This window comes from Phymastichus coffea, unplaced genomic scaffold (assembly GCF_024137745.1).
Source record: "Phymastichus coffea isolate CEN01 unplaced genomic scaffold, Cenicafe_Pcof_1.1 PCOF00031, whole genome shotgun sequence".
Lineage (NCBI taxonomy): Eukaryota > Metazoa > Arthropoda > Insecta > Hymenoptera > Eulophidae > Phymastichus > Phymastichus coffea.
The window spans coordinates 402,928-415,559 of NW_026706842.1; the positions used below are offsets into that span (position 1 = coordinate 402,928).

General features: G+C 34.8%; 2 protein-coding genes across 6 annotated transcripts in view; one reads left to right on the top strand and one right to left on the bottom strand.

Annotated features, from left to right (window-relative positions):
* LOC131663066 (tyrosine-protein phosphatase 10D) overlaps window positions 1–10,659 on the top strand; it is a 34,303-nt gene extending 23,644 nt beyond the window's left edge. For 2 of the 5 annotated variants that reach the window (XM_058933145.1, XM_058933147.1), the window contains 10 exons: window positions 13–422; window positions 889–1,266; window positions 1,794–1,986; window positions 2,884–2,898; window positions 3,264–3,432; window positions 3,872–4,124; window positions 4,364–4,621; window positions 4,708–5,092; window positions 5,853–6,236; window positions 7,120–10,659. In XM_058933145.1, coding sequence (XP_058789128.1) covers window positions 13–422; window positions 889–1,266; window positions 1,794–1,986; window positions 2,884–2,898; window positions 3,264–3,432; window positions 3,872–4,124; window positions 4,364–4,621; window positions 4,708–5,092; window positions 5,853–6,208 — 2,417 coding nt within the window. In that variant the 3' untranslated portion in view covers window positions 6,209–6,236; window positions 7,120–10,659. The remainder of the gene's footprint in view (window positions 1–12; window positions 423–888; window positions 1,267–1,793; window positions 1,987–2,883; window positions 2,899–3,263; window positions 3,433–3,871; window positions 4,125–4,363; window positions 4,622–4,707; window positions 5,093–5,852; window positions 6,237–7,119) is intronic. The other 3 variants (XM_058933146.1, XM_058933148.1, XM_058933149.1) reach the window with 2 other exon arrangements.
* A 135-nt stretch (window positions 10,660–10,794) lies between these two features.
* On the bottom strand, window positions 10,795–11,855 carry LOC131663232 (uncharacterized). The gene is made up of 3 exons (XM_058933506.1): window positions 11,676–11,855; window positions 11,058–11,301; window positions 10,795–10,943 (listed from the first exon to the last, which is right to left on the bottom strand). Exons 1-3 carry the CDS (start codon window positions 11,763–11,765, stop codon window positions 10,795–10,797), a joined length of 483 nt encoding a protein of 160 aa, XP_058789489.1. The 5' UTR covers window positions 11,766–11,855.
* Between the last annotated feature and the right edge of the window lie 777 nt (window positions 11,856–12,632).

The following is a 12,632-nucleotide window of genomic DNA, read 5'->3' on the forward strand; positions in this document are numbered from 1 at the left end:
GTTTCTCGTCAGATCCCGAGCAGGTCACGTCGATCAACGCCACTGAAATCAATGGCACGAGCATCACCTTAGCCTGGGACCCACCACGCGGTGAATACGACTCCTTCCAAGTGCAATACATAAATGCTGACAACATTTACGTCCAGAACATCACGTCGTCTAACAGCATAACCATTACTGATCTCAAACCACATCGCAACTACACGTTCACGCTCGTCGTGCGTTCTGGCACTGAATCCAACTATCTAAGACTGTCAAACCCAGTGAGTGCGAGCTTTACCACGAGTGAATCGATTCCCGGCAGAGTTGACAAGTTTCATCCGATAGACATTCAACCCAGTGAAATTAGTTTTGAGTGGTCGCTGCCCAGTCAAGAACAGAATGGCGTTATTACCAAGTTTAGCATTGGTTACAGCTTGGAGGTGCGTCTTTTGTAGTGATAATTTTTCATTTGTACTTGTGGTTACTTTTCAAATTATAATCATGTTAAAATTCAAATTGAAAATTCTTTCAATGCTTTGAATAATCTTGGACTAGGTTCATAGAGTTCTTTAAGATACTTATCTGAAACGTTCAATAAAGCCTGTTAATTAGAATTGCTCTTGTTGTGTCAAAAAAAATGGCTGTGATTAAATGTAAGACATAGTTGGTATTCAATATAATAATTATTCCATTGAATCATACATTCATAAATAGTAAACAATATATATATACTTTATTCAATGCATGCATGGTTTTACTATGAACTGAACACATTAATTAAACACATAACAGTAATTAAGTCGACGCCTAGAAGCTAAATAAAATGAAGTGAAGTAGTCGCAAGTAAACAATAAGCTATAGTGACGGTAGTTTTACGTAACCACGCTCCCACATGTTCTGCTACAGCCGTCGACGCACATGCAGTACCGAGACTTCGCAGCAAATGAGTTCCGTGGCACCATCAAGAACTTGATCCCCGGCAAGACTTACGTTTTTCGTATCCAAGCGGAAACTCGTGTGGGTTACGGCCAAGCGGCCGTTTGGAAGCAGAGTATGCCCATCCTCGCACCACCAAAGCCTGCTTCGCAAGTTGTACCGACCGAAGTATGCCGGACAAGCACTACCATTCAAATTAGATTCCGCAAGAATTACTTTAGCGAGCAAAACGGTGCCATTACTTCGTATACTATTATCGTCGCCGAGGACGATAGTAAGAACGCCAGCGGTCTCGAGATGGCAAACTGGAGAGACGTGCAAGCTTACAGTATTTGGCCGCCTTATCAGGTAATTTGCTACGCTTTCTTTGCTCGATTACAATTTATCGCTAGTCTTGCTCATAGTGCGCATTTCTGCGTGATTTCTCAGTGGCATTAAGCTACTTACTCGATTAGATGTTCCATTGCCATTGCAAACGTCGAATGTTTAAGCGTCAAAAAGTTATCCACTCGACACAAAAATTCAGGAATAAATCAACTATTTTTGTCATGTCTGACATTGATATTACTATTCGACTTTGCAACTACTCGAGGTCGTTGGTAAATAAAAGAAAATGTTCATTGTTACTTGAACATTTAGAATGAAAAGTTAATGCATTATTTTTATTCTTCCTTATGCGCTCTCGATGCATCTAATCTCAATTGATTAAAATTGGATTTTCGTAATAAAAATCTTCAATGCAATATTTACAGCGGAAAATAATGATTGATCCATTTAACAAGACAATCTTGTAGATATTAGCAATTTCATAATCTCGATAAAAAAATTTAAGCACAACTCAATTTCTTCAATAACGATATGAAATAAACGTTTAGGTGATGGAACCGTACTATCCTTTCAAAAATAGCACCGTCGAGGACTTTACTATTGGTACAGAGAATTGTGAGAACAAGAGCGGCTACTGCAATGGACCTCTTAAATCTGGTTCGACATATCGGGTGAAAGTGCGAGCATTCACGGCACCCGAAAAATTCACAGACACTAGTTACAGTTTCCCCATACAAACCGGTGAGTATCGTCATATTGATTAATGAGCCATATACACTTTACGATTAAGAAATACCGACAGTTAATAATCTTGATATTTTTTTATACAAGTTTTACTTCGCCAATTTTTCTGATGATTTTTCGCCGGTATGTTGTCCGGCTCATCAGATCGTATGCACATTGTCAATTAAATTACATAATCGTCAAACATTGAGAGAATAATAAAACTCTGGTCACAAAAGTAAACTGTGCATGTTGCAAATTCAAAACTTGTATGTTTTTTTTTGCATTGTCTCCAACTGTTGTTTTGTTAACTTCATTTTATAGATAATATATATTAAAGCCTAAGGCTATTAATAAGTGCCGATTGACTGAACACGTCAGCTGTTACCATGTGCCCAATTCACGTACATATATCATATACTGTCATATGATAGTATCTCACCTGACTATGTTCAGCCAATCAGATCACGAATAAAATGACTTTACTCGGCAGACTATCACTTTTTTATATAGGGATTTATGCTCATTGTGTTTCAAAGGGTATTTTCAATAGCATACTTTTAGTAATTTGAAATGTCAAAATTAACTTGTGCAAGTTTTATTTTTTTTAACAAGCTAGTTTGTTCCTTTAAGTGTAGTTAATTCGAAAATATTTTATGATGATTTGCTAAACAAACTTTATGTGTAGGACAGAAAAGGGGTATATGGTGTGGATAAGAGATAGAGTAAAAAATTCTTTACAGATACTTGTGTTTCAATGTGAATTTAAAGTTTTAATAAAATTAAAGTATTCCAAGAGAAAAACCGACTAGGCGCGCGAGTAAACATTACGAGATTACGTTCACACAACCACAGTAAAGATCTATCCCGAAAAAATTCATGCTTCATTATTTCGTGCGCATGCCTCGCCTAAAGGATTGCTGTTGGCAGGTAAGCTAATCAACAGAACAAAAAAGAATAATAAATATGAAGCATCCCCCTCTTTGTTCTCTGCCAATGTACCAAACAGAAACAAACAATAATAATAATAATACTCATATAAAACATCACACGGCTTTATATATACAGTGTGTGTACAGAAAGCTAAAATAATCACAATACCATTGACACACATACGCGCTTGCTACGAAAAAAAAGAAAACACAATTTCAGACTCTCGCATTGCCATGCACGTTGCTTTTGGTTTTCGTCATTTCGATGTCGTTCGTGAAGTGTTTAAATACGAAAAGAAATCGTGCAAATCTGCTCGCGCGACTGACATACTAAAAGTGAAATCGAACTTTTGTGACGAACAGATAAGGACAACACGGCAATCATTGTGGGAGTGACGGTGCCAATCGTGCTGCTGCTAACCCTGCTCGGCATCGGACTGCTAATCAGGCGGCGCAGGAGCCAAGGACGCAAAACCACCGAGACCCGTGCGACCGATGACCTCTCGCTACCCGACAGCGTTATTGAAACTAGGTAAAGCATCGCTCTTTTTGTGTAATTGGCTGAACGTTGCACTTCTTCAACTACATACGCAATTATATTGTGTTTTTTTTTACTTATTGCTACAAATCATTTATTGCTGCTCTGTGCGTTTACAAAGATTTGTTATTTATTAACGACTGCTTTGGTAAAGAACTTGAATGCAAAGTTACAATTTATTGTTTTTTCATTTTTAATGCAAGTTTCATTGACAAGTTCAGCTGTGACAATGAGTCACTGGTATACGTTGTTTGCTATTCTGAGAATTCAATGTAACCGACACACCTCAGTTTTAATTAAAAATCTTTAAGATATGCATCGATTTCACTTCCCTGTGAATGATTACTAAATCTGAGCATTCCGAATTGATAAATTTCGTATTTTTATATGCAAATTTAAGCACTTATTCTGACGCAATTTTTGCCTTCAACAGTCGACCAATCAGGGTAGACAATTTTGCGGAGCACTATCGCATAATGTCCGCGGACTCGGACTTCCGCTTCTCGGAGGAGTTCGAGGAGTTGAAGCACGTAGGACGTGATCAACCTTGCACTGCAGCGGACTTGCCGTGCAACAGACCGAAAAATCGCTTCACCAACATTCTTCCGTATGACCATAGCAGATTCAAACTTCAGCCCGTTGATGATGAGGAGGGTTCGGACTACATTAATGCCAATTACGTACCAGTAAGTATTTGTAGTTCAGAAAGAAACCCTATGATATATGCCTTGCGGAACTTTTTTATGTTTCTACCGTGTTTACCCATGGAACATTGTTTTGCAAGGAAAAATAATTGTCAGGATCCACATTGGATTGCGTTTATCCAGCAATAGCCAAATACTAAACCTGACAAACAAAAAAATAATTGTAAAGTAGTGAATCTTGAAAAATAAAGAGAATTTTCTAAAGATCAGTTGTTTTGCAGGGGCACAATTCGCCTAGAGAGTTCATTGTTACACAAGGTCCTCTTCATTCGACGAGGGATGATTTTTGGAGAATGGTTTGGGAAAGCAATAGCAGAGCTATTGTTATGCTTACTCGTTGCATCGAGAAAGGTCGTGAAAAGTGCGATCACTACTGGCCAACGGACACTCTTCCAGTTTATTATGGAGACATATCTGTCACTATTCTCAATGAGACACACTACTCTGATTGGAGTATCACAGAATTCATGCTCCGCAGAGTAAGTGTACTGATATTCGTGAATTCGAGCTTGGAGAAAATTTCAACTCGAGAAGGCTATAATTAAATTCACCGGTTTATTCACAGGGTGACGTGAAACGAATAATTCTACATTTCCATTTCACAACCTGGCCCGACTTTGGCGTTCCGTCACCTCCGACAACTTTGGCTCGTTTTGTGCGCGCATTTCGCGAGCGCGTCAAACCTGACCAACGTCCGATAGTAGTGCACTGCAGTGCTGGAGTCGGTCGTAGCGGTACGTTTATCACACTCGATCGTATACTCCAACAGATCTTGGTTAGCGACTACGTGGACATATTCGGCATTGTGTGGGCGATGAGAAAGGAGCGCGTCTGGATGGTGCAAACTGAGCAGCAGTACATTTGCATACACCAATGTCTCTTGGCGGTGCTCGAGGGTCAAGATAATGCCGGTCCACCCCGGGAGATACACGACAATCAGGGCTTTGAAGGTAGTGACAGTTTTTACAGAGATTTGGTCTTTTTGCCTGGAGCTCCTACTGAGCTCCTCTTATTAATTTCAGTGCTGATCATAAGTAATGCTAAGAATAACGATTTACTTATCTGTTTTTCTTTGATCAATCTAAGAGAGCTTTTATTGCTGTTAATTTTAACATGTAGAGTTAGCTAATGTGGCAATGTGGATTATTTGACGTTTTTTTCTGAAAGTTTTCATAAGTTTATTTTCGAATACTTTGAATATATTTTTTATCAATCTAAATTGAAATTAAAAAACGTACTTACAAATTCTATTGTATTAAGTTAAACTATGCAACTTTGCACTGAAGTTATTAATATTGCTCTTACTTAACGCTGGAAAAGGTTTTTTTTTTTAATTTTGAAATTTCAAAATAATCGCAAAAGTGGAACTAACTCTATGTATTGCTCACAGCTGCATCATATTCTTGTGGTGTATGGTTCCTTTTAACTTTTTTGCACATTTTGAATGAGTAAATTGAAAATTATTTTATTTTCTTACGAACATATTTTATTTATATGATTTATTCGGTTCTTGTTCTTAATTTTTTAAATGAGTTCATTATTCGTAATGTGAATAAATCTTAGAGAATTAAGTTATGAATAAAGATATGATTTTTTAATTCTCACGTGAAATATTTGAAATACAAATTTTTTCTCTTATGAAATGTTTATATTTTCTTCATAGTAAATTTTTCTTTAACTTGATTCCAATAATTCACTTTCTGAATCTAGGAAAGAATCAAAATTCGGTCGAGAGCACAAAAAGCCTAGATGAGGCTGACAGTGAAAATGAAAACGAGTCGGATGATGAGAATGAAACTGAAAAAGAAAATGATAATGATCATAACAGTCAAAATGAAAATGAAAGAGTTCTCAGTAAAAAAGATACTGACGACGAAAATAATGTCGATGACGATGATGATGATGATGATGATGATGATAATGATAATAAATCATTTAGCAATGATAATGAGAACGGAAATGAGAATGAAAACGAGTCTGAAAATGAAACTGAAAATGAAAATGAACTTGAAAACGAATATAAACCTTTGAAAGAAAACGATAATGATAATGAAAAGGACAGATGACATTCGAGCAGCGAGTACTACTCCGACGGTAACTGTTATTCTAAAACTCAGAAAGATTGCTCGTTGCTTAAATTTTTTTATTCTATGTACTTGTCGAGTTTGCACGTTGTTTGGTTTTTTTGTGTTGCGTATTCTGATGTACCCGATTTTCGAGTGTTTTGTTGTTGTGGAATGAAGCATGCTTTTTTTTATCACTGTATATTTTTATTATTTTTGTATTTAACTATAAACTAAAATTATAAAACTATGTATCGATCATCAAGTGACTATAACTAATGAATAATTTTTATGTAAAATTATTGGAATGGAGATTTTCGCTGTGATTTATAAAAGATTAGGATTAAAATTTCTATTCAAATACAATAGCTTCTATATTGTATGAAATATATCTTAAAGATAGTTTCAAGTTACTTAGTAGCACAATATAAAGTAGTAGAGTATTGCATGACATACATCTATAAAAAATTTCAAAATCTATATAAAATTATTTAAAGGTAATTGATTATAACTTGGAAAATTCTTGTTTCAAAATAGTTGAAAACTCAGAACATATTATTGAGCACATGAACAGAAAAGTTTATCAAGACATTATTTTCTCAATGATTTTTATTTCATTAATATGTTTTTAAACTTATTTTTTTAGCTTGTTTGACAAGCAAAAAAATATTTTCGATTCTATTTAATTGGTTTATCAAATAGTTCTTTTATAAATATTGTATCATAATATTACAAATCATGAAATGCTTTACAGACAAATTCGCTAATTACTGTGATTTCATTCAATTTTATTGAAATGCTCAAAAATATAAAATCTGCCGTGCATGTACTTATTTTGGTTGCTGAAGCCTTGTTTGTCAAAAAAGAATTACCTTAGAATAAGTTGTGTAACCTGGCTGCAATTATTATTACAGATGATGAAGGTATTGCGGAGTCAGGAATATAATGAACGTGAAAGACTGATACCAAGCATCTCAAGGGATGAGGTGTTGCTGAACGAGATCGAGGAAGAAGAGGATGATGACGGAAATGTATCGCTCGGGTTAACGTCACAATCCGAATTGACAAGGCATGAAAGTTCTGAGGACATTCCGATTGATTCATCACCGCTAATTATTCGGCATCGGCTAAATAGGTGACAAAGCGATGTCGTTGAAGCAACGACGCCTGTGTGAAGCATTCGATTTTCGATCGAAAAAAAAGCAGCAGTCTCCGTCCATTTTGCGGACGTTCAATAGAACGTTCAAAGCAAGAGTTTGAGGGTAGTCGAGGAGATGCATTGATGATTACGCGACGAATTTTCTGTTCAACTTGCCTACATTTAATACAAATTCTATATTTTCTCGAATAACTTTTTCCAGAAGCAAAAGCTGCTTTGTCCAAAAAAGCATTATTATAATTTGAAGTATCATTCTGAGTTGGGACAATCAAAATCTAATAATTTGTAAGCATTCACAAAGCATTTTAAACAAAAAAGAAAAACTATTTCTTCGTTGATTAAATATTGTTAAATTTATTTTGACCACTAAATTAAATGTATTAAAATTTTAGTTTTCATTTTTTTCCTATTATCACGTTATATTCGTACATACTTTTTTTATCTAAACTTTATAGTGCTTCCAAAGTCGAAACAGTATACACAAATATATATTTATTTGATGATATAGATTTATTACAGTTAAATCAACAAAAAAATCCAATAAAAATTACGTTTGTGAATTTGAGAAGTTAGTTTCGTTTGAAGATTGATTCATACTCAATACCTCGGCTACCTCGACGATTACGTATTTATAATTGTAAATAATTAGTTACGTTAATCATGTAATTAAATAGTTCGATTAAGAACATTTGTTAGGTAGTTTTGTGATATGAAATTTTAATTATCAACTGTATTATTATGGCCCTGTGCGGAGCTATTACTATTAATTATTTAAGGATATTGCACGATAGCTACTATCATTAACTGCTAATTTTTAATTATATGTCAATAGTTGATTTATCGAAATAACTAATCCATTTAATTAACTGATCTTTTACTTATATTGTTTAAATTGTACATAAACATTCAACTAATCTGCTCAGATTCATAACTGACAAGTATATTGTTCGAATACAATATTGTAAACAAGAAAGCGATTTCCATTTAGAAAGTAAAAATTCGTACTGATAACATGTCAAATATTTCAATTTATAAAAAGAAAACGCATTCATTTTAAGGGCTTTGTAAGCGTCTCTTCAAAAGTTTGTTTCAATTGAATCCGTACTCTTTTATAAACAAATAGTACTAGAGAGGCAAAAATATGTGGGAACAAGAAACTCGCATTTTCATAGGAAGCCATATCTTATCGCGGGAATTTTCTCTCAAAGTGAAAGCCGTGAATTAAAATTAAAGCAGCATTGTAACTTAGCTAAAAAAAAGTTTAAAATCTTGGACCTTGTTTCATTCATCTCAAGAGTGGTGAAGGTTCAGAAATGAAACATGTTGAAAAATTACTCATAGTTACGATGAAAGTATGCAAGTTTCAGTAATTGCATCTGTACATAACAATATATTCAATTTCTGTATATTCTTGAAATTTGTTTATGATACTCAAACTTCAGCTTTAAAGTGAATAATTAGAATGTGTACAGTGGGAAAGTAATATAAATGAGATATCATAGTTTGTAAAGTGAATTCCTTGGAATGACAGGACGTTTAATGCCTAAGAGTGAAACATAAATTTTATTTCCAACCTGTGCTTTAAAGCATCTTGTAATCACATATCCATAAATCGCTAATTGTTGGAAGGTGCCACGATCCTCGTTGGTCGTAATGAATTATGATTCTGAGTTACCGACAAAATTAGGTCTAAAAACTCTTCTGCTAATATTCCGAGACTAGCTAATTGTATAAATGTATAATACAACATTAATCTTTAGATTGTGATTTTTCTTACTTTTCTAACCGTTCATAGATTTGTCGGTAAATCAGTCTTCCTAGAATCTAATTAAATAACAATAAATATAATGATCGTAAAAAGATATTCGTTTAAGATACGTCATTGTCATTATTAAAAAAAAAAGCTCAAAGGTTGCAAAGATCAAACATTCTATTACGAATTGTATAATTATTATAATTGTTATTGTTTTGCAGCATTTTATTATTATTAGTTAATATTACTATGAATTAGTATTATTATAGCATCGGTATCGATACTTTGTTTATAATTTTGCCATTATTTAAATTGTGCTCGGCAATTATTCCACGTTTAATTGAAGTAACGTCGATATGAATATTTTTATTCAGCGAGAAATGTTGATAGCCTAGTGGAATTTGTCAATTCCTGGTTGAAGTAAAGTTGTTTTGTCCATTAAAAATTCTATTTTTTCATAAACGCACTATATTACAGTTTTATGACAAAATGAAGTATTCATAGTTCCCTCGTATACAATTTTTTACTGCAAAAAATTTTTTTTGCTCAATTTTCGAATTAAGGATTTTATAACGAATGAATTTCAAGTTTTTATTTTTGGAAAAATCATGACATACGAAGAGAACAATTTTGTGTACTTAATTCACGAAAAAATCATTGTACGTTTAAAATTTTTCGTAATGTAGTAAATTTTTGTACAAAGTATTACAATATAAGTCTGGAATTCCACGAAAAAGGAAAAAACTGTCATAACGTAACAGGCTTCAAACATATACAATGCCTCGGCGAATGTGTGTGTGCGCTTGAAATTGCAGGTGGAGCAAAGATAAGCCGGTAAAGCATTATTGTGTCGACGAAAATATTCCAATTTTTGAGTATGATTTGTTACGAATGGTTGATAGTTCTAACGAAGTGCAAAATAGTCGTAATCTGTGCAGTTGATTGAACGAATCTCGAACAAATTGTTGGAGCCACTACGTACACTATGTATTACAAATATCTTAATTGTAAAGAAATCCTCTAACGTTCTTACGTTATTCTGTGATAATTGACACATTACAATTGTCTATTGATGTTCAGTCGCAGATAGTAACACTCCGTTCGTTTTTACTTTGCATTTTATAACGTCGACGTCGTAAATGAAAAACAAAAATAATCCAACATCTTTGACGTCAAAAGAAAACAGCGTACGGTTGGCCTTTACACGTCATCGAATATTTGTCGAACTGATGTAACGATTTGTAACAAAAAATTTTTTAATAACTTGTTTATTATATATGGGTGTGATTTATGTATGTGCGTGCGTATGTATGGTGCGTGTGTGCCTGTATGTAGGTTTGTGATGTATGTGTGTATGTATGTATATACGTATGTCTGTATACGCCATGAACTTCCAATTTTTTAAACTAAATACATCTTTTTAAAAACTTTTTAACATTTTTACAAATTTTTTTATAGTTTTTGTGTACGAAGAAATAATATTTTTTTGTAAAATTCTTTTTTGGAATCCAGACGTCGATTAATGCGCATAATAAACATGGTGTTCTCAAAAAAAATCTTACGGTAATTTTTATTTCTATAAAATCTATCTAGATATCCCATCAATTATGGAAACATGTATGTCTCACAAGTGAAGCCAAATTTATTTGGTTTTATTGGAAAATAAGTAGCATATTCTCAAGCTTCGTAAGGAATAACGGGACTTGATGTTTCGAGATTCAATTCCGACAGCATAGGATCAGACGGTGACCTTTGTGAGAGATTCGATTGTTGAGCAACTTTTGATGCTTCATCTTTGCTGAGTGAATCAGTTTTGAAAATCCGTCCTGTAAGTACAGTTGCCGTTTTAAATCTTTTGTCAGTTATGACGAAACGTCTATTACGAAATGACTTTTTTCAATCACTCTGCTTCTAGTAATTGAAACATGCATCTAACTTACCTCTAAACTGTCCTAGTATTCTAGAAAAAATTCCCGGCATGTGGTCTTCCGCTTTGTCGGATGGATTATCGCCTTCAATAGGCGCTTTCCTCCGTAAAATTCGCGATAGCGGACGACCTCGATCCTGTCCAAGAGGTTTTGAATTGTCCTCTTTATCTGTTAATCTCAACATCCTCGTTAGAGAATTGAATTTCTGCTTCCTCGACACGTCTTCGCTAGCCTCCGCTCCAGGTATTTCATCGGACTATAAATTATCAAGCCAACATAAGGCTGGTAATTGTTCATGAATTCAAATTAAAACCAGAATACAAAGAATGTTCATATAAGCTCTTGGAATTCTTTCGATGTTGTCTTAGTGCGTATCTAACGAAGTTCGCCAGGAAATTGCAGTAAAGTATGTTTGAAAGAAAAAATAAGAAAAAAAAAGGAGAACAAAAGCGCAAAAAGCCAGACGTAAGAAACGGCCAGCGGAATTTTCGCAGTAGCTCTTTGGCTGGATCTTATCCACGTCGTAAAATCGAGGACAAGATGCCGCTGTGGCATCGGGGAAAGGCGCGGAGGGAGGCAAGAAGGCAAGCTAGTGCGCGACGAGTCTGTCGATAGGAAATCGAAACGCACCTTTTCGCCGCTCGACTTGGAATGTATTCTCAGCATCTTTCCCATTCGGTCGAGAGTGGCGCTCTTCAGACGGCGAACGTCGCGCGCCATCGAGGACGTTGCTGCTGTAGTCTCCTCCTTTGATCCGGAAATCTCAATCTCGCTCCTGGCTGTAGTAGTCGACTTCTTCCAGTCGATTTCGCTGAACCCTTGATGCGCCGCCTCCGACGACTCGCCAAGCCTACGTCCCAACGTTTCTTTTCTTTTTGTTTTGCGACCAAGCGATCTCTCGATTATTGAGAGCTTTCAACGACAGCTATTCATTTTCAACGCAGTATCGCTCGTTTCCCTTTCTCTCTCGGCTCTCCGCGGGGCTTTTTCTATTAAATCTAACTCTCGATTTGTAAAACGGGGTGCAATGCCTGCCGCGCTGTTTTATAGCTTTACTTGGCCATTCCCATTCAATTGCTTCATTTACTACATTTTCACAGCAAAAATAAAACATTCCTTCCATTTTATAACCAAATATGCAAACTGTTGACATTGCGATATTATCATCGTAACCAAAGAAAAAAAATCATCTTCAGAAGCTTTCACGATCCAGCTAAACTGAATATGCTTCTAAACATTAAAAACATAAATTTTGAAAATCATGCAACCACTTTTGTGCTGCGGTTTTCAAACTGTTTAGAAGTAATTTTAAAATGATTTCAAGACGTTTCTTACGACTCTCGACTGGAACACGACGACAACTCGATCGGATTCTCCTTGCTCATTTTAAAATTTCTTTTTGCAGTGTCCTAATTTAAAATTTTATATGTCAGTGGTTAAAATGTCAAAATGACAAAAATGTCTTCAAAATTATTTGCACTATTTCGAAGCATAAAGTTTTGAATATAACTTATTAAAAATACATATACTTTGCTGTAATAACTTGAAAAAATGCTATGGTCGAGTTGGCATCACTCATGACACTTT